Here is a 24,921-nt window from a genome sequence, read left to right on the forward strand (position 1 = left end):
GGCAGATGTATCGATCAGAATGCTCATGCCAAGCAACCAATGGGGTGAGCAGGGGTTATCTTAGCTGTGTGACTCCCTTACACTGACTAGAGTGAGGGTCCCTACTTGGACAGGGTGCAAAACATTGCCAACTACTGACCCCATTTCTAACAGGGCCAGAGATTTGATAGTCTGTCTTTCAATGCAGCTGTCTGCCTTGAATTTAAGTAGAGAAATGGGTCCACACAGGTGGTTACAGTGTGTGATTGCACACATCTGTGGCAGGACACCTGGTAGCTCACTGCGACATATATATCCACTCACGCTACACTCTCAGGGAGCGCACTGACTCTGAATAACTTCCTATGTGACCCAATCAGTATGACTCAGGCCCCCTACACCTGAATCGGTAATAGGGTGAGGGAACACGGTAAAATGGTGTTCCCTCATTTACATGAAAAAATGAGTGAATGTCTCTTTGAGATATTGTAGGCATGAAATGTGGGTGCCCCATACACATTATAGACAGTACATAGCAAGCGCCTGCAGTCTCCTCTGCAATCTAAATGTCCTAGCGCACAAAAATATGCTCAAATGTCCCTGCCACCACCAAGAGTAATATGTCATCAGAATGCAATACGAATCATGATTGAGTCAGCTCCAAAACTGCATTGAATACCCCAAGAAGGAACTCAAACACGCATGGAGTCTTGGAGAAGTCATCAATGGAAATATTTTGACACAGCACATTTTAGGAAGCAGGAAAGTTAATTGCATATTGACATTAGCAGATATGGTCAAACTTTATTTTAGAGGGTGTGACTAAGTGGTAGAGGGAAGTAGATGGTACTCCTCTGAAGCATACTTAGCAGTCAGAAAACTTAGTTGCACAATATTGTAGGAAATGTACTTTTTCTGCATTGTCAGTCGATAATTTTTGTCTTTTGTTTTATCCTTTAGAAATGTGTGCACTTGAACCCTGCTAGCCAGGGGTTAAGGGCCTGTGCTCCCTCTTTCAACATGGTTGAGTAGGCATATTCTTTATTGGCATATTTAAAATGCCTGTAAATCCCTAGTATATGGCATAAAGTGTAAACTGGGTCTGGAAGTTAAATGCTGCCAGTTGACTACAGGATCTATTGTTCCATCCACTACAGTAGCAGAGCAAACATGGGTTGACTGAATGTACCACTGTAAAAACTGCAAAACAACCTGTAAAAATAAACCTTTTTCAACCAGTCAAAACACACCTCCCCTTTAAATATTAATACGTTTTCTAGAAAATTACCTTTTCCCAGCCTGAAGTTTGTGGAGGCTATTTTCATTTGTTCTCCAACTTCTCCCGCCAGTGATTAGCATTTGAATGGGTGTGAAGAAAGTTTTAGATACCACCCACAAGCAAAGAATAGGCTGACCTGAAAAGACTGAGATGACTCATCTGAACCTCACAGAATATGAAGGGTTGAGACTGGGGGCATCCTTTTTGACACTGCAGTGTCAAGTCTTGTTGGAGTGTCATATCTTGCTTTACAGTTCTGCTGGGTTTACATATAACACTTAGGAGTGCACTTGAAAGGGCGGGAGCAGGATGGGAAGACAAATGCTATGTTTTTATTGTCTGGGTGCTGGAAACCCTAATTTTGTTTTTCCAGTCTCTGTATCTTGATTTATTGGGGGTACAGTGGCTGCTTCAAACTTGATTTTGGTGTTAGATGTGGGAGGACACTAGAATTCACTATAGTACATTCTCTACACAGCCCGTGAATCCCCCAGAGCCCACGTTTAGAATAGCTGAAGTATTTCACCATCTTGAAAATGCCCAAAAGGGGGAGAGTTCACACAGGGAACTTGGGAGTAGGGCTCGCACAGGGAACTTTTACCTATTGGTTAGGGTGCACACGGGAGACATCCCCACCCACTAGCCCATGCCAGACAAAAATGTGGCTTTTCCAGGCACCCACTACAGAAAACAGGTGGATCTGAATAAGAGCAAAAGAAGTCAGACCACTTCTGTACCCGAGGCAGTGCAGAAGAGGACAGAACATTTCCTGGATCAGAGGAAGTTCAGAAGAGGACTGGATCTGCTGTTGGTGACATGAGAGGTGCCCTCCACGACTGGACATTCTCCTTCTTGTACTTAGGACTAAGAAGTGAACTCCAAGAATATTAAGGCTGACATCCCGTTAAACATACAGGGATGCATAAAGCTGCAAGAGGCGTTGCCTGCAACTGCCTGGTTGACCAATGGTGACTGGACTTGGACTTGACCCTGTCGTTGGCCTCTGCCTGAGCCATATAAGTCTCTAAGTGCCACCTCAGAGGTCTTTGGTGGCTTTAGTGTACTTCTTCGGTTGATTGGGACTAAAAGGACTAAGTCAGAAGGTAATAATAATAATAATAATAATAATAATAAGTTTATTGTATGTTAATAAAAGCCTTTACAATTTAGCATGTATAAAACAATAAAATGTTCAGGTCATGCATGTGAGAGAAGGTACGCCACAACAAACATATATGAGCACGGTTCTATTGAGATTTTAACTTGATCTTAACTGTGCCCTGTGTCTAATCTTATAAAGAGAAAGTGCTCTTGATGCACAAGACGTCACGCATGTACGACCCCTCTACGTCTGAATGTGCATGGAGTGGATGTATCAAACTTTATGAACACAATGGTGTTCGTTTTGAGTTCGTTTTGAGCATGTCTCTACTCGATAGCTTGGGATCATAAATTGTTTAATTTGGAAGCTGGAAATGAAGTTGACACAGACGCTATATTGCAAATCCATATACGTGTTCTTATGTTTTTTATTTTCAGGCTCCAATTGGTCTGGGAATTTCCAGAAGACCATACCGGTAGAAGTGAGTTTTACCACTGTAGGGTTCCACAGGTTAGGGTACACCTTAGCGTGCTTATACCGCCGTGGAACATCATAAAGTCCTGATGAATGCTTACCATTTGCTCCCATAAGGTGAAACATGTCGACCAAGTACTATTTATCTAAAAATCGGATCTCTCTAGCGACGCTAACTAGCTAGTTTACAACCGTCACTTTGTTTTTTATATTTGCCGGTTTACCTGGAATAAATTATTTAATAGGTTAAAATCGGTCACTTTTTAAATTGCACCACCCCAACAAAAACCTGCTCCGCTGTAATTTCAGGTGTCGAAGCACACCAGGGAGGCATTCTGCCTCTCTGGTGGGACCCGATGATGAAGCATGTCACCAACCAGGTTGGTGAGTGAGGGTTCTTTTAAAAACACTTTTGTTTTTCCCCTGCTTTTTCTTTCCTTTGGAGAATTTTTCTAGTGTATGCATAGTCACTCTTCCGTTGTTTTCCTAATATATTACTAGGGGGTTCAAGAGTGCCTCTCTCCCTCTTTCTCTCTTTGTTGTTACATATATTTTTAGGCCCATCTGCCAGCCAGTAGGGATTTTTTCTTACATGAACATTGTTGTTTTGGAGATCAACCACTTGGGTGAGGGTCGCTTTTCCATGAGGGACTATATATTTTTCCTGTTTCAGCCCCCCCGCCACCCTTGGGGGCAGATCAGCCATATATTTAGGGCCATCTTTTAAGGTTCAGCCTGACCTTGATCACTTTGCAGATCGATTTTCAGAGATCTATGTTCCAGGGAAAGAAATAGCTGTGGATGAGTCTTTGGTCCTGTTCAAGGGCCGATTGGCTTTTAGACAGTACATTCCTAGCAAGATGGCATGTTATGGAATTAAGGTTTATGTGCTATCTGAGAGTAGTTTTGGATATGTCTATAAATTCAGGGTGTACACCGGTAGGGATTCCAGTATTGACCCTCCTGGTTGTCCGTCTACTTTTAGAGTAACGAGAAAATTGTGTGGGAACTTAGTAGAGGACTTTTTAACAAAGGTCACCATTTATACATATATAACTTTTACACTGTGCAATTGTTCAGGGAATTGTTCAAAGTGGACACTGTTGCTTGTGCACAATTTGCTCTAACCGTAAAGGTTACCCAAAAGAGCTTGTTTGTAAACAACTCGAGAAGGCACAGTGCCTTGCATTGCAATGAACTTCTAGTTGCGCAATCTTCTGACGGGAGGGATGGCTACATGCTTCACAGGTGACTGTTTGAGGTGAAGTGGTTGAAGTTCACAAACCTGTGTGCATTTTAGACTACAATAATCACATGGGTGGTGTAGATAAAGTAGATCAGAGGCTGGAACTTTACACTGCTGTTCGTAAAGAAGTGCCTTTGTTATAAGAAGTTGGCTATCCATTTATTCCATTTAGTAACCTTCAATGCGTTTGTTGTATTAAAGGATTGTTCTCCAAAGTCAAAGATGGCATTTGTTCAGCTTCATCAGTCTCTGATGGGCAGCCTTGTTGTAGTGGAACAGACAAGAGTTCCTTGAGAAGCAGTGGTGAAGGATGTGGCTAGATTGAAAGATCTGTAGGTGGTACAAAAGGGGGTGGTGATGGACGGAGCATCAGAACCAATCAAACACTCACACCCAGTCAAAAGAACTGGGTTTGATCCATCACCGTTCTTTAGCCCACTCTGCCACCCCAGTTCAGACATGGCTATATGCAAATCAGTCTGACCCTGTGCCTCATGGGAACAGTCCAGCCCGAACTGCCAAGCCATGCCTTCCCTGGACCGGAAACATTGAGATTGAAAGATCACCACTTTCCTGATCACATTCCTCCCATGGTAAAAAAAAAAATTCCAGCTAAGAAATGTAGAGTCTGTGCCCAGAGATGTATCCGGAAGGAGAATTGTATGTACTTCCCTGATTGTCCTTCTAAGACTGGGCTGGGTGTGCCCACATGTTTAAAATTGTACCACACACAACTTACTTTTTGGGTGCAACCGTGAGTTTAAAAGTAAATTGATCGGTCTGTATTGTTTTATATTTTTTACTTTCAGTTATTAACAGTGCATTTCATTTTTTGTGAAATCTCTTGTTCATAACATTTTACACTCTGCATCTTCACTCGTGCCAAATCAAACCAGTGCGTCTAGGTACTTGAGGAATAGATGGATGGGCAGTAATGTTAGTCTTTTCTGTCTTTCTCTGGCAAGGTGTGCATTGTCTCTAGGGAAAATCTGCCAAATGTAGATATTTCTGTTAATTAAAAACCCAGGGGAGTACAGTGTAGTGTGCCTCACATGGATCTCGACAAGTTTTCCTACCCACAATGCTAGACAAGGATGTGTGACTTGCGTGGATCCTCTAATGTTTTCTTACACAGAATTCCCTGCAAACCTCAAATTTTGCTAAAAAAATCACACAAGTGAGGTACTCGTTTTATTGGGACACCCAAAAGAACGCTGGGTGATAGGAAATTTGAGTCAGCCGCGTGATCCCACAACTTTCCCACACAGAAATATGAGGAACTGTGATTTTTCTTGCAACATTTTTGGTTTGCAAGGGATTCTGGGACTTTCCCAGGTGTTTTGTTTACAGAAATGTCTGTGTTTCATAGATTTCCCTACATGGCCTCTATGCCCGGGACAAAAACGCAGGTGAAGTCGCTTGGAAAACCAGGTAGTTTAGGGCTATTTCCTGTTGCAGGCAATAGGCCTACCCACACAATGAGGTACCATTTTTATTGGAAGACTTGGGGGAAAGCTAGTTGGATGGGAGTGTGTGGCTCCACGCCGATTCCAAAACTTTCCATCACAGAAATGTGAGGAAATGTTTTTTTGTTTTTACAGAATTTGCAAGGGATTCTTGATAATAGAAGAGCCACACAAGTCACACCATCCTGTATTTCCCTGGGTGTCTAGTTTTAAAAAATGTACAGGTTTGTTAGATTTCCCTAGGTGCTGGCTGAGCTAGGGCCCAAAACGAAAAGCTAGGCACATTGCAAATAAAGGGTCAGCTTTCAGTGGAAGGGTCAGCATCTCGAGGAATCAGCACAGCACAGCACAGGAGAGCTATTCACAGTCATGTGATCCTGCATTCTGGCAGAAAGGTTAATTTGGTTTAGGTAGAAATAAGGCAACTTTCTAAAAGGGGCATTTCCAGAATAGTATCTTATGATCAGATTTTTCCATTAAAGAGTATTTTAAATTACAATCCAAATGAGTGGGAGAGGCATTTCTCTCTCTGTTCCCAAACAGAAGTTATCACTTTTTAAGTGCAATAAGGTAACCCATGGTTGAAAAACGACTTTGGAAGTTTTTCACTGTCAGTACATGGAAAACTTAAACACACATGTCCTGGTTTTAAATACAGTGCGCCCTGCCCTAGACGATTGTAGGGCCTGCATTAATGGTGACTTATAAGTATGAAAAAGGAAGGAAGGTTGAAGCCTGGCAAAAGATTTATTTTTACAGGCCGACATGGGAATATAAAACTGCAATACAAAGAAAGGTCACCCAGGCGACCCAGCCTAATACAGGCTTATTGCCTTCATAAACATCTAGGCAAAATGTTTTGTCTTGCTCATATTAAAGGACGTACAGTCATGAGTGGAGCAAATACATCTTATCCCAATGAATCAGATGAGCTTCCAAAAAGGATAAGGTACAAGTTTGAATTTTTTGCTGTAGGCATCCTGACAGAGAAGGTCCTTGCTGAAAAACCTCCTCTCCATGCCTGTTGGGTACATTTAAAATCTCCCATTGATAAGGTCCCAAGACAAAGGTGAAGGCGAAGCTTAAAGGATAGAATATCTCGTTATCACTACTCCAGGCAATTAAGATGCTATACACAGACACCTGTGTCATTGTTTTGTTGGGCGATGCAGCTACCTTAACAATTAAGATTCAGGTCAGTGTTGGTCTTAAACAGTAATAGGTGGAGATCTACTCTTATTTACTATGTACTTTCCTGACTTGAATTACCTGCTTGCTGAATCAACCTTCAATTCTTCTGGACTAAAGTTTCTGCCAATTTCAAGTCTTCAATACACAAACAATATTGTGTTGCAAGGCAAAACCTTGGTTGGTCTTCAGAAAATGATATGTGACTTTGCAGCCTTTACCAAAACAAATATAATGGAGATTAACTGAAAAAGACCTACATTTTGACTTTTGGAAGTTGTTTAAACAAGTCTGCAATATGTTTATCTAGAAGAGAAGTTGTAAACTGTCACAAAAAATAGTTATTTGGGTATCACGTTTGATTATCTGGGTTCCTTTAACATATGCAAGCAATTAAGTCAAAGTCCAGATCCTCTGTTCTTTGCATTTGCAGCATTGCAAATAACACTTAAGCTGCACCATACTGGACTCTCCATCTTTAGAGTAATGCATTGCAAAGGTCTCCCTTCGTTGACATACATATCAGGAATCTGTAGAGGGAAGGAGGCAACATTATTGGAATCTATATAGAAGTCTCCTTTCACACACAACTGTTTGGTCTGATGGTGAACAATACGCAAGCTCAGTTAAGCCTGGTATTTGGCCTTGCTTCGCACCAACTAGCTCGGCAAAGTGCATTTATAAAATCCAGTAAAAGAGATAAAGGAGGTTCCAAGGACCAAGTTGAATTACCATTTATGGCAAGAAATCCTGCAACCTAGACCTGATAACTTCTGGCAGAAATAGCAAGAATCTTTACTAAGTCAATTGGCCTTAACAATATGTGGACCTCGACAATTTTGGATGAAGTCTTTAGATGCTTGGTTAACAAAAGTGTAAAAAGAGTTTTGCGCAATTGTTTCAAATTCGTATGTTTTTCTTCAGTGCCAACAATATTTTATTATAATGTCCCGAGATGAAAAGCAGCATGGAAAAATGCAAATTGCAGACTTTGGATTTTAATGAAGAGACTGTTGCACAGTGTATGTATATGCCCATTTTTGCTAGAGGCTTGAAGGAAATTGCTAAATAAAGTCTTTGAATCAGATATTAAATTATCAACATATTAGGCTAAGCTGCAATTTTGTTACATTTATGGACCACTTTTCAAAGCTGTAGTACATTTTTTTTAGCAAGTTGAATTGTTCATATTGAATTCGCTGGTCACAATATTTTAATCGTAGTCTGATTTTAGCTTGTGATTTTACATAATAGTGTATGTTTTTATATTGTAATGGGTTTTATCACCCATACACAGTAAAGACTAATAATAAAGCTGCACTACATGGTGCATTAGGAGGCCTGGGGCATGTTTTAAGGAGCTACTTTAAAGGGTTGCACAAAAAGTGCAGCAGCCCACTAGTAGCATTTAATTTACAGTTCCTGGGAACATGAAGTACTGTTTACTAGGTGAATTCAATCTATCACTCAGTTGTAGGCCAGCATTATCATGGTTAGCAAGAGTAAAGTAAGCAGAGTCCTAAAAGCCAAGAAAAATGGATTTAGCAAAGGAGGTCAAAAAATGAGGGGTGACCCTACTGAAAGGGGATGGTCCAGCACACACAAATACAGTACCCTTTAGTCCTATCCATCCCTAGACCATTAAATAAATCGCCTACTTGCTCTCACCCTTACCCATCAGTGAAACATACACACCTTTACTACCCTTTACGCCTACCCATCCCTGAAACCTAAAAAGTCCTTACTACCCTTTAGCCATTCCCTCTCCTAACCCTAAGAACCCCTTTCTACAGCTTACCCTTATACATCCTGAACCCTAAAAATCCTTCACTACAACTTACCGTTACCCACTCTGAAAACTAGAGACTCATTACATTTTTTAAATTACACAAATCATTTTTTTTTTTTTTCACAACAAAATTTTATTGATTTTATAGATCAGGTAAGCAAAACCGCAGACCTCCACGGTCAGGAGAGTCCTGCCACAGTGTTAAGTATACAGAAGCAAAATGCAAGCCCAATCAAAAACAACCCCACCCAACCCCCCCCACTACCCAACACTCCCAGACAAGCCCACTACCCACCCCTTATCCCTCCCTAACCCCGTGCACGTGATCATTTCTAGTCACCAATAATCGGTCAAATCTGGTAAGAGAGCCAGTGTCTCCTCAGGCCCACAGCCCGTCCACTGAATCTGTTTCTTCGTCATCTGGTTCCACCGGGGGATCAAGTATCAAACCCCTATATTCCGCCCACCTTTTCCATATCTTGAAATGTTTACGGGGACACCCTCTTGCTTCAAATACCGGGCGCTCCAAACCCATGCAGTAATCAATACCTGCTTTCCAAGCACTCAACGGGGGGGCCCGCTCACTCTTCCACGCTTGCGCTAGGTCTCGTTTGGCAATGACAAGGCCCAACAGCAACAGATGACGCTTGTAAATGTTTCCCCCAACACCCTCGAGGACATGGAGAAGGGCCAAGCGAGGAGTCCGGGGAAGATCCCATCCCAGCACCTCCGATCGACAGCTCCATACACCCCCCCAGAACCAGGACAAACCAACACAGGACCACACAGTATGTAGCAGCGTGCCCATTTCAGCACCACATCGCAAGCACTCCGGAGACCCACTCAAGCTCGCCTTCCACAATCGCTCTCGTGTATAATAGGCCCTGTGTAGATATTTGAACTGTATTAGGCGCAAGCGCACCGCAATAGCAGCACCCCGCGGAGACTCTAGAGCCTCCCTCCAGTCATCCTCGTCCATTGGGCCAATGTCTCGCTCCCAGGCCTCCCGCAGTTTAAGGAGGGAAGAGGAACAGTGGGTAACCAACGTTTGGTATATGCGGGACACTTTCTTATCACCTAGATCGCCCATAAAAACTTTAGCCTCCAGGGGGCTGAACTCCGGCAGCGACTCCAGGCCCACCAAGCTAGGTCCTAGTGCGTGGCGGAGCTGAAGATATTTGAAAAATTGGGTATTGGGCATATGATACTCAACTCTAAGCTCTTGAAAAGATTTAAGTGCCGTGCCGGATACGACATGGCCTAGCGATGAGATCCCAATGGAGTCCCATCCCTCAAACCCGGATAACGTGGCCAATGCAGGAAGCTGCCCATTATGCCACAATGGGGTCTCGGCTGTCAGTCTGCCCCACCAACCCATACGGCGCAGCGCCTGGCGCCATATCGTAAACACCACCTGTGTGGCCTGGGGTAGCCGCCGCCGCAGCTCGGCCGAATAGAGAATCATGTGCAGAGTGTGGCCTCTCATCAGCAGGTGTTCCAACGCATATGCCGGGTCCCCTCTATTTCCATACCATCATTTGTTGAGGACCAGCAAGTGGGAGGCTTGGTAGTAGGACAATACGTCCGACGTCGCAAGCCCGCCACAGTAAGTGGATAGAAAACATGTACGCAGTGCCACCCTGGCGGCACCCCCAGCCCACAGGAAGCGTCCCAAGGCAGAGTTAACCCGCCGAAACCACTGGGGTGCAATCGGGTGCGGGTGATTCTGTAGTTGGTACAAGAGGCGCGAGAGTGCAACCATCTTAAATATTGCCGACCTGCCAAAAATAGTAAGGGGCATTCACGCCCACGTTTTAAGGCCCGACTGGACTTTATCCCAGACCGGCACCACATTCCACTCCCAGGAGATCGACGCAGATTCCGATAGGAAGACACCCAGATACAGTAGGCCTCCAACCGCCACTTTCAGGGCCGATGCCCATTGGCCCGCGCGCGCTCCATCGCCCAACACCCATAGGGTGGACTTTCGCGGGTTAAGGTACAGACCTGTGACTTCTCCGAAGATGAGCATGATTTCTAACACCCGCGGGCCTGACCTATCTAGGTCTGTAAGGAAGAACAGGACATCGTCCGCATACAGCGCAATCCTATCGGTGCATCCCCGGTCCCATCTAAAACCTTGCAGCTGTGCATCGATGCGCACCCAAGAGGCAAGGGGCTCCATTGCTAACGCGAAGAGGTATGGGGAGAGCGGGCAACCCTGACAGGTCCCCCGCCCGATTGGAAACCGCACAGAAACAGCACCCGAGACCCGCACGGCCGCCGTGATATCAGTGTAAAGCAACCGAACGTATGAAATGAAAACCGGGCCCAGGTTAAGGCGGGGCAGGAGCGCAAACAAATAGGCCCAGCTCACGGAGTCGAACGCCCTATCTATATCCGCCAGCAAAAGGGCCGCTCGCTCATCCGTGGCCCCCATCGCATCTATGGCCGTCTGAGCTCGTCTAACATTGTGTCGCGTCGCCCTGTGCGGCATAAAGCCTGCCTGGTCCGGATGAACCAAATCCGCTACATAGGGGAGAAGCCGGTTCGCCAGCACTTTCGCCAGTAGTTTAGCTTCTATGTTAAGCAGCGATATGGGGCGAATCGAGTCGTGCTTAGCAGGCGGCCTACCCGGTTTCTGGAACACCACTACCTCAGCATGTCGCCAATCAGCGGGCAACCGGCCCGACTCACGCGCAGCCTCCAGGGCCGCCTTATAGTGAGCCCCTAGTTGGAGCTGGAACTTCTTGTAAAATTCGCACGGGAAACCACTCGGTCCGGGCGCCTTTCCCGTGTTGAGTTGTGCCAGTGCGTCCCCTAACTCCTCCCCTGTGATAGGGAGGTCCAAGTTCGCCCGCGCCACAAATAATTTTTTAAATATGTAAAATAATATAATATAGACATGTATGGTACTTAACTGTGTGGTAAGGTGGTAAAGATGGTACGTGGAAAAATATGTATTATGAAGGGGACATAGCATTCACTCACAGGTCTATCCAAGGTGAGGTTTGTTTACATATATCTGCAGCTGTTCACACCCAGGCCGTGAAGTTTTTTTTGGGGGGGGAACCTCCAACTACATCTTTTGAAAGATTTGATGTTATTTGTGCTATTATATTATATCTTTGCTTCCCTTTGGACATATTGGAAATCCCGTCTGTTTTTTACCAGCCAAATAGCAAATATTGCCAGGAACAGACCCAGGGCCAGATTTATTAAAAAGTCATGCAGCACAACACAGCAAGACAACTTGTAGCGCTACACTGCATTGCAGGGAGAGAGCAGGAATGTGCTATTCCTGCTAAGATATGACACATTCCTGCTCTCTCCCTGCACCGGTGCACGGAGAACAGCCTAGCTCCCATGCAGGCACCCTTTGCACCAGGGTTTACAGGGGGCCTGAGGCTTTTGTCTCTTTCTAAGTGTTTTTGTATTTAAAGATATTTGTCCTTGTTGCACCTCTCTTGGGAAGACATATCATTTTGATACATTCCCATGTTTACTAGCTTTAGTAAATCTTGGGCTGTGCCAAAATACATTGGTAGATGCGTGGGAACACCCACTCTCCATTCATATAAAGTCACTGCCTTGCATATTGATGCAAGGCAGTGACTTACCCTGCCTTGATTCACTCCAGATTTACTTTGCCATGCAGAGTCACTCAAGGTGGCTTTGTGTGGCATAATAAATCTCACGTAGGATCTTGTGCTGCACTTGCATGTCTTAGCGCAACACATGGGCTAGACATGCTCTTGCCAAATTTGACCCTCAGGGGCTAAGACCTATTGTGACATACAACTTTATTTCTGTCAGACAAAGATTATAGTCTTAGAGGTACATACCTTGCTCCGGCTGCAAATGGTACAAAGGCATGTGAGTGCCTGTGGGACGAATTCTCTTTGGAAAATCTCAATGGATCATAGCGCTGAAACATGAAAATGTAGTACATTAATTAGGAAACAGGAACGTGCACTCACTTTACAGCATAAGGCACACATATGAGCAGAGCATGAGTTTCATTTGTTATAAATAGTGTGTGTTCATAAACCTGCTTGTCATGAGTAAGAAATGTACGTTACTGATACATAGATAAACTCAAATTCAATATGAAGTCCCAAAAGATCATGCATACATCTTTAACATGTACTTACATTCTTATCTATTTAGGCAGTTGTTTTGGAAAGCAGAGGTTGTGAAAGAAATCTACTCTGTAGCACTGATACATCACTTGTATTATCGAACAGAAGGTGAGCTATGAGTACTTTATTTAGACCACCTTTGTGAGCACTCTGTTACTCCGGGGAACGAAAGCTCTCATTTTCAGTTACCCTTTTTTTTGTTTTCACTAAAAGAAAAAGGGAGGTGGGCCCGCGTCCCCCTGTCCTGAGGCTGACTTTGACCGGGGACACCATCCCCCCGGGCTAGGCCTATCTTTATATTTTTTAATTATAAATGGGAGGGGGCCATGCGCATCCCTCCCCAAGCCGATTTTGGCCAGGGATCCCATCCTCCAAGGCCTGGCCAATTTATTTCTACATTTTCTATTTTTTTAATGGATGAGAGCTGAGCGGCCCCTCCTCCCCAGGCCAATTTCAGCCCTGTGGACCCCATCACCCAGGGCCCGGCCAACTTCTTGTTGTTCTTTTTATTTTTATTAAGGAAGGGGTCCAAACGGCCCTTCTCCCCAGGCTGATTTTGGCCCCAGGGATCCCATCTCCCGGGGCTTTGCTAACTTGTTGGGGACCGTGTGGGGAGCATCAAGATCCCGCGTTCAATGCTGGCTCCCCGCCTACTGCAGGAGCTGGCATTGCTTTTGGGCAGAGAGAGCTGCAAACACGCATTTTCAATGCTCTTGCTTCCATGAAGGGAAGCAGAGTTTGCTATGGCTTGGTAGGAGCAATGCTCCTGTACAGTCATAGCAAACTGCAATGTTCCGGGGGTGGGCACCCCAGGACATTGCTGGAGCCGGCCCTTGGGGATGGCGGTCACCAGAGACATGAAGGGCTCCTGGAGGGGGCTGCGCGTCCCCCCTCCAATAATATTTAACCCCCGGGGAAGTGGTGGTCCCTGGGGCAGTGTATGGGGAGCTCAAGGCCCCCCATACTTTAGCTCTAAATACAGCCCCAGGGAGTTGGCAGTCCCCATGACCATCACCATGTCATGAATGATATAATATGTTAGGTTATAAGCTGTGCATTGTGGTGGCACGAGTTATAGTTAGCTCAACTAACTATAACTGCAGAATTTCTCTGGTTTTGTATGAGTGAAATATCACCCTAACTATAACTTCCCTGTAACCTTTGTTTTTTAGTGTTCTAAGGTTTCTTAAATGCTAATTGTTAACTATAATGTTCAGGTAACCTTTGGTTTTTCAATTTCTAAGGTCTTTTAAAAATCTATTTCTTAATTGTAATGTCCATTTTGTTTAGCAAACCTCTAAGATTTTCATACTTTCTTTCTATAATTGGATATTGTGTTTTATGTTTACATAATACACTACTCATTTTAAAATATAAAAACATTAATTCTGAACATTGCCCTACACATATTACTCTATACATAGTTTTTTTAAAGCATGTTTAAACATATATTTTGGCACTAAGTTTCTTTAAAAACCATCTTTCAGACCTATTTTCCGTTTTTGCAGATATTCGGGATGTCGCAATGACTTCGTTAACCGAAACGATCACGCCTTTTCCATAAAGCGAAAACACACATGCGCACACATACTACATTATTGTACACACTAGGGGTTTCTTACAGTATTCTGTAAAGTCATGTTTTTGTAGAGAGTTTTTATAAAAACCCTCTGTAAAACCTATTTAATTTTTGTGACAACGGAGATTGCGATGATATTGGCAAGCACGATTCGCCCAGACATATCACCGAAGAGGAAAACAAAAGCAGACATTCAATGACCACCAACACATCTAAAAATAATATGTAAAAAAATCCATTCTGAACATTGCCCTACACACATTACTATATACATACTTCTTTCAAAGCATGTTTAAACTCATATTTTTGTACTAAGTTGCTTTAACAACCATTTTTCAGACCTATTTTCCATTTTTGCAGTTTTTCGGGACGTTGTGATGACGTCATTAACCGAGAGGATTGCGCCTTTTCCATAAAGTGAAAAGACGTATATGCACACACTTTACAGTATTCTATGTACAAGAGGGTTATTACTGTACACTTCAAACTCATGTTTTTCTACTGCATTTCTAGAACAACCATCTCTAAAACCTATTTTCCATTTACACTGTGAGGCCGGATATCGCGATGACGTCGGTCATCGCTAGCTCTACGGTTATGTCACAAAAGCAGAAACCAAAAGCAGGAATTCAATCGCCACCACTGCATAAAAAATTATAACTATATAGTTAATTCTAACCATCACAGTAGATATCTCACTATATAAATAACTCTATTAAAACATTTATCAATAGGTCTATACCAAGGCATACTAATGATTCATTGATACATTTTTAAAATATTTCCATCAATGTTCGTGACGACGTCAATAGTCGCAGTGTCCTTGAGATGGTACATGGTGGCATCGCGAATATCGCTCATGATAAGATTTTTGTCATTTACCTTCTGTCACTAACACCTCTATTTCTTAACCATGGGGTCAGAGTATATCCACCCTGACCCCTGATGTCGGCACAAATTTTAGCCCCGGGAACTGTACCCGATAGATAACATTGTGGCCGCAACTTTCTATTCAGGTTGCCTCCAGCCAATCAGAGCATTCTCGTTAGCACGTGCATTCGTGATTACTTGCGAAACAGTCACAAAATATCCGCGGCCAGTGATATCACTATAAGTTCAACATAAACTTCTCAAAAACTACTGAATGGATTAACACCAAGTAAGCAAAAAGCACTTCCTTGAACGACATCTACCATCCTGCAAAATTTGGCATAAAACCGTTTGGCGGTTCGGCCTGTAGCGGTGGCTAAAGGGTCCTTTCGACCTTAACATTACATATGCAACCTTATTTAGCTCCCCAAATTATCGGTCCCCATTGGACGGATCACCCGCAAACTTTCCCTATCAATAGTACCCATTGTGATAATTTTTGGGAAAAGTTTCATGCAGATTAGTCACACTAAGGCAAGTCAAAAATGCTTTACCTATGAAAACTAGGTCCTAACTATAACTACCTACTTGTGACCGCCAGTAAGTAGTTATAGATATGATGTAGTTTTCATGGGACGAGCATTTTTTGTTTTGCTAATAACTTTGGCATTGTTTTACTCACCCATACAACCACTGACACACACACAGAGCCACCCACACCGACACTCACATACAATACAGCCACTGACACATCCACTCACTAACCAATACAGCAACTCACCCAGCATTTCACTCACCCACACAATTACTCAAACACCCACTTACACACCCATACAGCCACTTACATACTCATACACACAAGGATACATACAGTGAAACAGCCACTCACTTAACATATGCTAGAAGTAGTATCTATCAGTAGTAGTGCATATAGTATACTAATTCAACTTTTGCTGTGGGTTAGTATCTATTTTTAACACACATAAAGTCTTTAAAACACTTACACTCACTTGTTGATGTCATCAGTGATGTCATGGATCAAGTCATGAGCGATGCAATATATGAGGTCATAAGCAGTGCCTTGCGGAGGTGTAAGTTATAGTTAACTCATCTAACTATAACTGCTGAATTTCACTGGTTTTGTATGAGTGAAATTTGAGCCTAACTGTAATGTCCCTGTAACCTTTGTTTTTTCAGTGAATTTCTAAGGTTTTTTTTCATTATATTTCCTAACTATGCCGACTCTGTAACCTTTGGTATTTCAAGTGAATATACATTACGTACTTGCGGTTATCAGTAGGTAATTATAGATAGGATGTAGTTTCCATAGGAGCATTGTTTCATTTGCTGATAACTTTGGCGTTATTTCACGAATCTTCATGAAATTTCCAAAACTACTTTACCTCTTACATTAGCTGCTGGCTTGCAAAGTTTGGGGTGATCTGTCAAGCGGGGACTGAGAAAACGGGGGGGGGGGGGCAGTTCCAAAACACGTTTTCCCAATGTTAATTTCCATAGGAACTTTAGACATGGCTACAGCCCAAACTGCTGAACAGAATTGCCCCAAATTTTGCAAAAAGGTAGCTGTTGGTCCAGAAAAGTGACTTCTATGTTAAATGGTGTAAATCTGTTCAGCAGTTTTGGAGTTATTTAAAGAAATTTCCGGCTGTATATATGGGGCCTGAAGCGTAAGTGGATCCTGACGCAGGGCTATGCGAATGCATGTGGCTAGAGGAAGGAATGCTCTTTTTTTTTATTAAAACAATTTTTTTTGGCAGAAGGACATATAATCAGGTTAACATTAGAGAGAACATATCTCAATCATAAGTGGATCAGGATGAAATAACTTCTTGAGGTGCCTTTTATCTAACAAACCCCCTATCAAACCACCCTCCATCCCTCCCACCCCTGTCAGTGCGTTCTAGTGCAATTGACAAACATTTATATCATTAAGATCTCGTCCTGCTTGTTTCTTGTTGCCAAAGTACTGTGAAATCTTAACAGGTGTCAGGTACGCGCGGTGAAGGGTGAAAAACTGAACCACCTGGAACCTGGCATTCCTGGTGCCCTTTCAGGCACGGCGGACCAACTGTGGCCAGGTCGCTTCTGGTATTGGTCGGCCAATATCTTGTTCCCATTTAATTTGCAGTTCGTCCATAGGCTGGAGAGTAGCGGTCGACAGTCTGCCATAGAGACAGGTAACGGCCTTGAACGTACCAGCCGCCATGACCACATATTGGCAGCCCGCCGATGTCGGCGGCTCGGTGAGCCCTCCCCTCCAATGCTTCTGGATACTGGCCACCAGTGCGGCATGTAGCAGATAATCTCCCCGCGGGAGATCATAAGTGTCCCGCAGTTCCTGGAAAGTAAGCAATGCGCCATCATTGTAGAGGTCGCTGACCATGTGCAATCCCACGTCCTCCCAGGTTGCCAGTGCCGACCAATCACCCCCATGGGGGAGGGCCGTGCACATCCCCAGTGGGATTTCAGGGGCATACGGGTGAATGTCAGCTAAACGTCTATGGCGAAGCCAGCAGCTACGAAAGGTACGCTCCTCCAGTGTGAGCTGAGTGAGGTCCAACTTCTGGTTCAGAATTATAAAGGAGATAATATGCCTGGGAATCATTCGGTCCTGTTGCCCCTCCGGCCCACGGAACTCCCGAGCTACCGCCTGGGTGAGCCACTGCAGCTGTGCCGCAATATAGTACCATTCGAAATCCGGAACCGCAAGCCCCCCGTCCCCTCTGGGCCGCATCAGTGTAGTCAGCGCAACCCGACGCCTGCCCGACCCCCAAATAAACCCCGACGTAAGAGAGCGGAGTCTGCGAAAAAACGCCGCCGGAACCAATACCGGCAGAGTGCGTAACAAATACAAGAAACGGGGGAGTGCCACCATCTTCAGCAACACCACCCGTCCCGCGACCGACAGCGGCAACGTACGCCAAAATCCCATGGACCCCTGCAAGGCTCGAATGGCCCGATTAATGTTGCCCTCCAAGAGATCCGGTGGGGAATGATAGATATACGTGCCCAGATAGGAGAGGCAACGACCTTCCCATCGCAGGTTTCCTTCCAACTGCGGCCCTTCCTGTCGAGGGGTCACCGGGAAAAGGCAAGACTTCCCCCCAATTAACCCGTAGCCCCGAAAGACAGCCAAAGTCACAGAGCAAGCGCCTAGCGCCATGGAGCAAATCGCCTGTGTTCGCCAAAAACATCAGTAAATCGTCCGCATAGAGGGAGATGTAATGAGGGTCACCCCTCAGCAGCAGGCCTTCATAAGCCTGGCCCAACCGAGCATAAGCCGCTAGCGGTTCAATGGCCAGCGCAAACAACAGGGGCGACAAGGAGCATTCCTGCCACGTCCCCACACTAACCTGATACGCAGCTGAAATCGTGGCCCCCGTCTTGACTCGAGCCGTGGCCGCCACATAGAACAAAGCCGTCCACCTTACAAACCGCTCACCCAGCCCAAACGCCTCCAATACGAGGAGCAGGTATGGCCACTCCACACTGTCAAAGGCTTTCTCAATATCAATTGAGAGTACAGCCGCCTCCGGGAGCCCACCAACCTCTCCCCCTAGAACCCGAAGCAGTCGGCGCACACAGGTGGCGGTAGCGCGTTGAGGGATGAAGCCTGCCTGGTCGGGATGTACCAGAGTCCGCATATGAGCCAGGAGTCGCGTTTCAAGCACTTTACTCAGGATCTTGTAGTCAGTCGTGAGCATGGAAAGCGGGCGATAAGCCGTGCGAGAGCTAGCATCACCACCGCGCTTCAACAGAGGTATCACTAGGGCTTCGCGCGCGGTTGCAGGCAAAGCCCCAGTCTCCCAGACCTCCCGATAAAAAATACACAACCTCGGGAGCAACACGTCTGCATAAGCTGCGTAGAATTCGATTGGTAAGCCATCCACCCCCGGGGTCTTGTTGCGAGCCATGTGCTTAATAGCGACGTGTATCTCGGCTTCTGAGATTTCCCCACCCAAGCGGTCCGCCTGGTCTGGATCGAGCCGGGGGAGCCGCGCCTCAAGCAAGAAGTCATTGAGCTCTGCAGGCGCATCTACCATCGTGCTCCAATAAAGGCGTTCGTAGTACGCACAGAACTGGGCGTTAATCTCCGACTGAGTATAGACCAGGCGCCCCTTCTCCGAAGCCAAGGCCACAATCGGAGCACCACGAGTCTCAGAGTTGGCCAGCCAGGCCAACAGCGAGCCCACCTTATCGCGCTCAGCTTGAGCCCTGACGAGAAACTCCTTATGATCAAAGCAGCGGAGCGTCTCCATCCGCGAGGCAACCTCCTCACGAGCGGCCGCTACAGCCCCGTGAGCGTCACAATCCTCATGGCTGGTGCGCTCAGCCGCGCGCAGTCGACCCTCACTCAGCTCGAGTTCCTGCAAGAGAGTCCTACGAGCTCCCGCGGTGGCCGAAATACAGACTCCCCTAATTACCGCCTTAAAGGAATCCCATTCTAAGGCCCTGCTCGATGCCGTGCCCTCGTTAGCCGCAAAGTAGTTCTCCACTCCCGTTCGCACATCCGCCTTAAAAGGCGCATCGTCCAGCGCCAGCGGGTTCAGTCTCCATGTGGGGATAGCTTGTCGTAGTCTGGTCCATTGGACCACCGCCATGCAGGGATTATGGTCGGATATCGTTTTGGCTAAATACTCGCTGTGTCGGATCAGACACTGAACATCAGGAGAGCAAAGAATGCTGTCAAGCCGGACATGCAGAGCGTGCGGAGGGGAATAAAAGGAGAAATCCCTCTCAACTGGGTGCTGTGTACACCATGCATCAACCAGGCCCCATCTATCTTGCCATTATCGTCTACTCTTCGCTAACCTATGGACCGCAGACTGCGCTAATGGAGGGTGAGATCTGTCTAGCCCCACATCCAGCACTGAGTTAAAATCTCCTCCCAGCAATACTGCGTTCGCTAAGACTGCCGCTAGCTTCCGAGATAGCCGTGCAAAAAAGGCTGATTGCTCTACATTGGAGGCATAAACACTACAGAGTGTCAAGTCCCTCCCGTCCAGTCTGCCCTGTACCGCCACAAACCTCCCTTCAGGATCCACCACTGACATCAAGGGCTGAAACGGGACCCCAGCCCTCACCCAAATCAGAACCCCCCGCGCAAAGGCTGAGCATGACGTGTAAAATAATTGACCTCGCCACCTGCGCTGCAAGGCCCGCCCCTCTGTCTGGTCTAAATGTGTTTCCTGTAGGAAAGCTATCTGGATCCCTCTACGAACTAGATAAGCATGTACTTTATGACGTTTCACCATGGAGTTCAGACCCCGTACATTCCAAGTCACACACCTCAATTCAGGTAGGGTCCCCATTCAAGTAACATATACAGTTTGAATCATCAGAAATCCCCAAGTGCACTGACAGTACCACAATAACGGAGTCCCAAAAAACCACCCAACAAGCCCTCTTCCCACCCACCCCCAGAATAGGCACTAAACTGCAGAAACCCATCCAAATACAACACCCCATGAAACTAGTCTCTGGCAACTACCAGAGTCTCACAGTAAGTGTGAGAGCGAGGGGGGCTTGGCACTTTACTACACGGACAGTGAGCTCCCATAGTTCGTCAGCCCCACTTCCCATAGTACACCCCTGGTGTCCTTTATCCGTACCGTTGTCCGCGGCAAGAACCACAATGCACCCGAGGCAGCAGTGCAATAGCTCTCAAACAGTCCGATGGAGACATGCCCACCCGAGTCCCATAGCATAAACCACAGACACAGATACAATACCACAGTGATGGAGATACAGGGGTTATTCATCCAGCAGGTCATCTGCAGTCCCTGGGGTGACATGAGGTAGCGCAGGGTCGCCACCTCCCGAACCCTCCGACGTCCCATCTTCAGAGCCCTTACGGGAGCCCGACTCCACCTCCAATGTCGACCCCACTGCACTTGAGATAGTAGAGACCGCCTTGAGGGCCTCTCTGCGCTCCAGCTCAGTCTGCGACACGGAGGAGGTCCGTGCAGTCGTCGGTTGACGTCTGTGTCTCCTGCTGCGTCTAGGCTTCGGCGCTTCCTTCCGTTCCACCTTAGATGGCAAGCGTGTGTCTGCTCCAGCTCTGTACAGTTCAAGCCAGTCCCAAACGTCTGCAGGAGAGTCGTAGAAGGAGGACTTATCATCCACCACAATCCGGAGTCGGGCCGGGAACAAAAGGGAGTAACGAATACCTTCCTCACGGAGAGCCTTCTTGACCGCCAGGAATGTAGAGCGCAGCCTCTGGACCTCAAGGGAATAATACGGATATATGGAGACTCGGGCATTATCCACTTGATATGGCCCTAGTGCCCGCGCCCTCTGTAAAATAATATCCCAGTCACGGAAATGCAAGAGGCGCGCAACAACCGGCCGAGAGGGACGGCCAGCGGCAGGAGGGCAGGCCGGCACACGGTGAGCCCGTTCCAGTGTGTAAAATTGCGTCAGGCCCTCCGGGACCACCACATCTCGGAGCCAAGCTTTGAGGTAGCCCACCATGTCCGCACCTTCGATTTTTTCCGGCAGGCCCACCACGCGTATATTGTTACGGCGATTGCGCCCCTCTGCATCTTCCGCTCTTCTTTCAAGCAACTGTACCCGCTGCTGCAGGTCTCCCAGGGAAGCCTCCACTGCCTTGTGGGTAGGCTCCAGCGTATCCAACCGAGCCTCCATCTGTTTGACCCGGTCCGCTAGTTTTCCGTGATCCGCCCTTCTGAGCCCCAGGCTCATGGATACTTGAGTGATGTCGTGATGTAAGGCTTCCCTCGTGTCCGTGATTGCTTTTAGGATTTGATCCAGTTGGCTTTGCGCAGGCCCGTCGCAGAGCCATTAGGTACGGTAGGGTGTTGACTGCCCGACAAGTCTTCCCCTGTGTCAGGCGGCGGTTTCTGGTGCGTTTTCCCCATGGTAGCCGTCCTCTCGTGCTTGACCAGTGGGCGCGGGGCTAGCCCTTGAAACAGCACCACTAAGGGTATACACCAATCCAGCCAATAGGAACTCAATCGCATAGACCAAAGAGTGCCCCAAGGGTCGCGCAGGTGGCAATATCTCCACAAGCCCACAGCGCAGGCCGTCGATGCCCAGCTCTAACCAACAGGACCGCCCCACCGGGGCAGGCTCAACCAGAGAGGTCCACAGCAGGGCAACCCCCAGCGTGGGTTCCGTGGCCCATCAGATGCAGCAACGGGTGAGTGTCTCAATAGTGGGCGATACACACCCCAGCTAAAAGCGCCAACAATGTTCCCGGCCGTCAATCAACTGCCTCCAGCACCCGGCCCAAACAGTTCCCCAGGTACCTCTGTAGGGCTCCAGTCCTCCTCACCGCCAATGGTTGATGAGCCACGCCGTGGACCCAGTGCCGATAAGCCCCAGTCCGGGGGCGAGTGTAACCCCTCCAGTCACCGCCGCCAGTTCCTCAGCTGGGCCCTCACAGCGTCGTCTCCCCCAGGACTCTCGTGGCTTTAGGGGTCCACCAGCGCTTCACGCCAGGAAGCCGGGTGTCCAAGCGGCCAGCAGAGCAGGGTATGGACGGGGGGAAGATCCCAAGCTCCAGCACCCGGTGGCGGCCCGCCCATGGGTGCCGACCGCAGCAGCCGCGGCCCGCAGTCCCGTCACAATTGCCCCCGGGGGTGCGAGGCCCCCTTCGCCGGTCCAGCTCCTCTCCACGTACCACAGGCGGGGGATGCAGGCCCCCACAGCTCTCCCCTGTCAATCTTGGCTGCTCGGGGGCACCTCCGGAGCCCGAAACCGCTCCGCGATCTGAGCCCAGACAGTCCCCGCCTCCGGCCAGCCCCGCAATCGAGGCCGGGGATGAGGCCGATCGCGTAGGCCGCGGGAAGATGGCCGGCGCCTCCCACAGAGGCTAAGCCGAGACTCGCCGGATCGTCGCCGCTCCGCCAGCTCCACTGCTGCGAATCAGCTCCTGATGGACCCCGCTGTGGGAGCGTGCAGTGTCATGTCCCCGGGGACACCAGGATGGCAGCAAACAGGATAAATGGGGAAGACGGGCACGGAGCACAGCGCTCACGCGTCCATTACCGTTGGTGGCCAAGCCACGCCCCCCTAGAGGAAGGAATGCTCTTATAGGCTGACCTCAAGATGAGGAAAATGTTTTGCCCACCATTTTATGCAGTGGAGCCGGTCCTGGAGGATGGTTTTAGAAGCTGAAAAGCACAGAAGGGTTAGGCTAGGAGTACTTTGCCCCCATAGGTGTATTATAAGGGCATTTTAGACGTCCATTATGAGTTTTGGAATGTGTAGGTAAGTTTTTTCCATGTGGATGTAGTCGCGACCCCAACACGGTGCTCATCGCGGACCCCCATGTAACGTGACGATGGAGGCGTGAACACACCAAAACCAATTTGTTTGAAAAAGGGCTGCCATTTTTTGAAACGGTGGTCAGTCCAGAGGAATAGTTATTAACTAGAAAAAATGTGGAAGGGGTCAGGGTTGAAGTACCATGACTTCATGGGGATATTGTACTTGTTATTGGTTGTATAATGTAAATATGTTTTTTTTAGTAACATGCAAGGAGTCACAACTCCATCTTGGTACTCAGCATGCCCCCATGTAATGTCATGGTGGAGTCGGGAACGCCACTGAAATAAATTGGCAAAAAATATACATTTAAACTAACCCTGGGCGAAGGACTTCGCTACGCCCACGAAGTGGGCGTAGTGTTGCCTACTTCACCCTTTGCAAAGTAGGCGAAGCAGGCAACACTACGCCCACTCCTTGGACGTAGCAAAGTTGCCCGCCACCCGCCTCCCTCCCTGCCTCCCTCCCGCCCTCCCGAACATAAAAAATTTATTAAATGGGCACATAGAAATAAATAAAAGTCACCTACCTTTCCGCGGCGTCCCGGGGCTCCCTCTGCTCGTTCACGCCGCCGTCTGCTAAACAATGCGCATGCGCGGCCGCCCACGCATGCTCATTGCTTAGCAGATGGCGGCGTGAACGAGCAGAGGGAGCCCCGGGACGCCGCGGACAAGGTAAGTGACTTGTATTTATTTCTATGTGCCCATTTAATAAAATTAGGTATGCAGGGGAGGGGGGGCATGTGGCGCGTAGTGGGGTACGCGAAGTGCACAGGTGGGCGTAGTTTCTCACCAACTTTGCGTAGGTTCGCGTAGCTTCGCGTAGCCCCACTACGCACACTACGCCCAGGTTTAATTTAAACACTCACTCATACATTAATGCATGCACTCACAGACTCACACAGTCACACAACCACTCACATATGCACTCAGATATATAGACCCACTCACATAACCACCCTCACACTCACATACCTTCTGACAGAGCCACTCAGAGTCACACACCCACTTACAGATCCATTCAAGGACTGATAGATCCACTCACTGACCCACTGAGACACTCAAGCACTCACATACAGTTCCACTGAGAGACTTACATAGCCACTTACAAATGCAGTCAGAGATCTTGGCATGCACTTACAGAGTCACTCAGACAGGTACTTGTCTACTCAAGATCTATTTAGACACTTAGGCACCCATTTACAGAGCCTCTCATAGGCTCACACAACCACTGATAGACCCACTCACAGACTTATGCACTCACCCACAGACCCACTCCTAAACTAATGTACTCAGAGACTCATGCACCCTGATGCAGTCAGAGACTCATGCATGTACTTATAGTGTTATACAGAGAGTCACTCACTCAGTCAGAAACCCACTCACAGACTCAAAGAGCCACTCAGAGACCTACTGAGACACTCAGGCACCCACTCACAGATGCACTCAGAGTTACAGACCCACTCACAGACACACTCACAGACTCATGCACCAA

At 47.2% G+C, this 24,921-nt stretch overlaps 1 protein-coding gene across 1 annotated transcript in view; it reads right to left on the bottom strand.

The window, feature by feature from the left end:
* The window catches only part of LOC144800052 (cytochrome P450 4B1-like), a 178,697-nt gene that overhangs the window by 10,868 nt on the left and 142,908 nt on the right, over positions 1-24,921 (bottom strand). Inside the window, exon 11 of the mRNA XM_078671650.1 lies at positions 12,369-12,451. Within this exon, the coding sequence (XP_078527776.1) occupies positions 12,369-12,451 (83 nt within the window). The remainder of the gene's footprint in view (positions 1-12,368; positions 12,452-24,921) is intronic.

The sequence above is a fragment of the Lissotriton helveticus genome, chromosome 1_2 (assembly GCF_964261635.1).
Source record: "Lissotriton helveticus chromosome 1_2, aLisHel1.1, whole genome shotgun sequence".
NCBI lineage: Eukaryota > Metazoa > Chordata > Amphibia > Caudata > Salamandridae > Lissotriton > Lissotriton helveticus.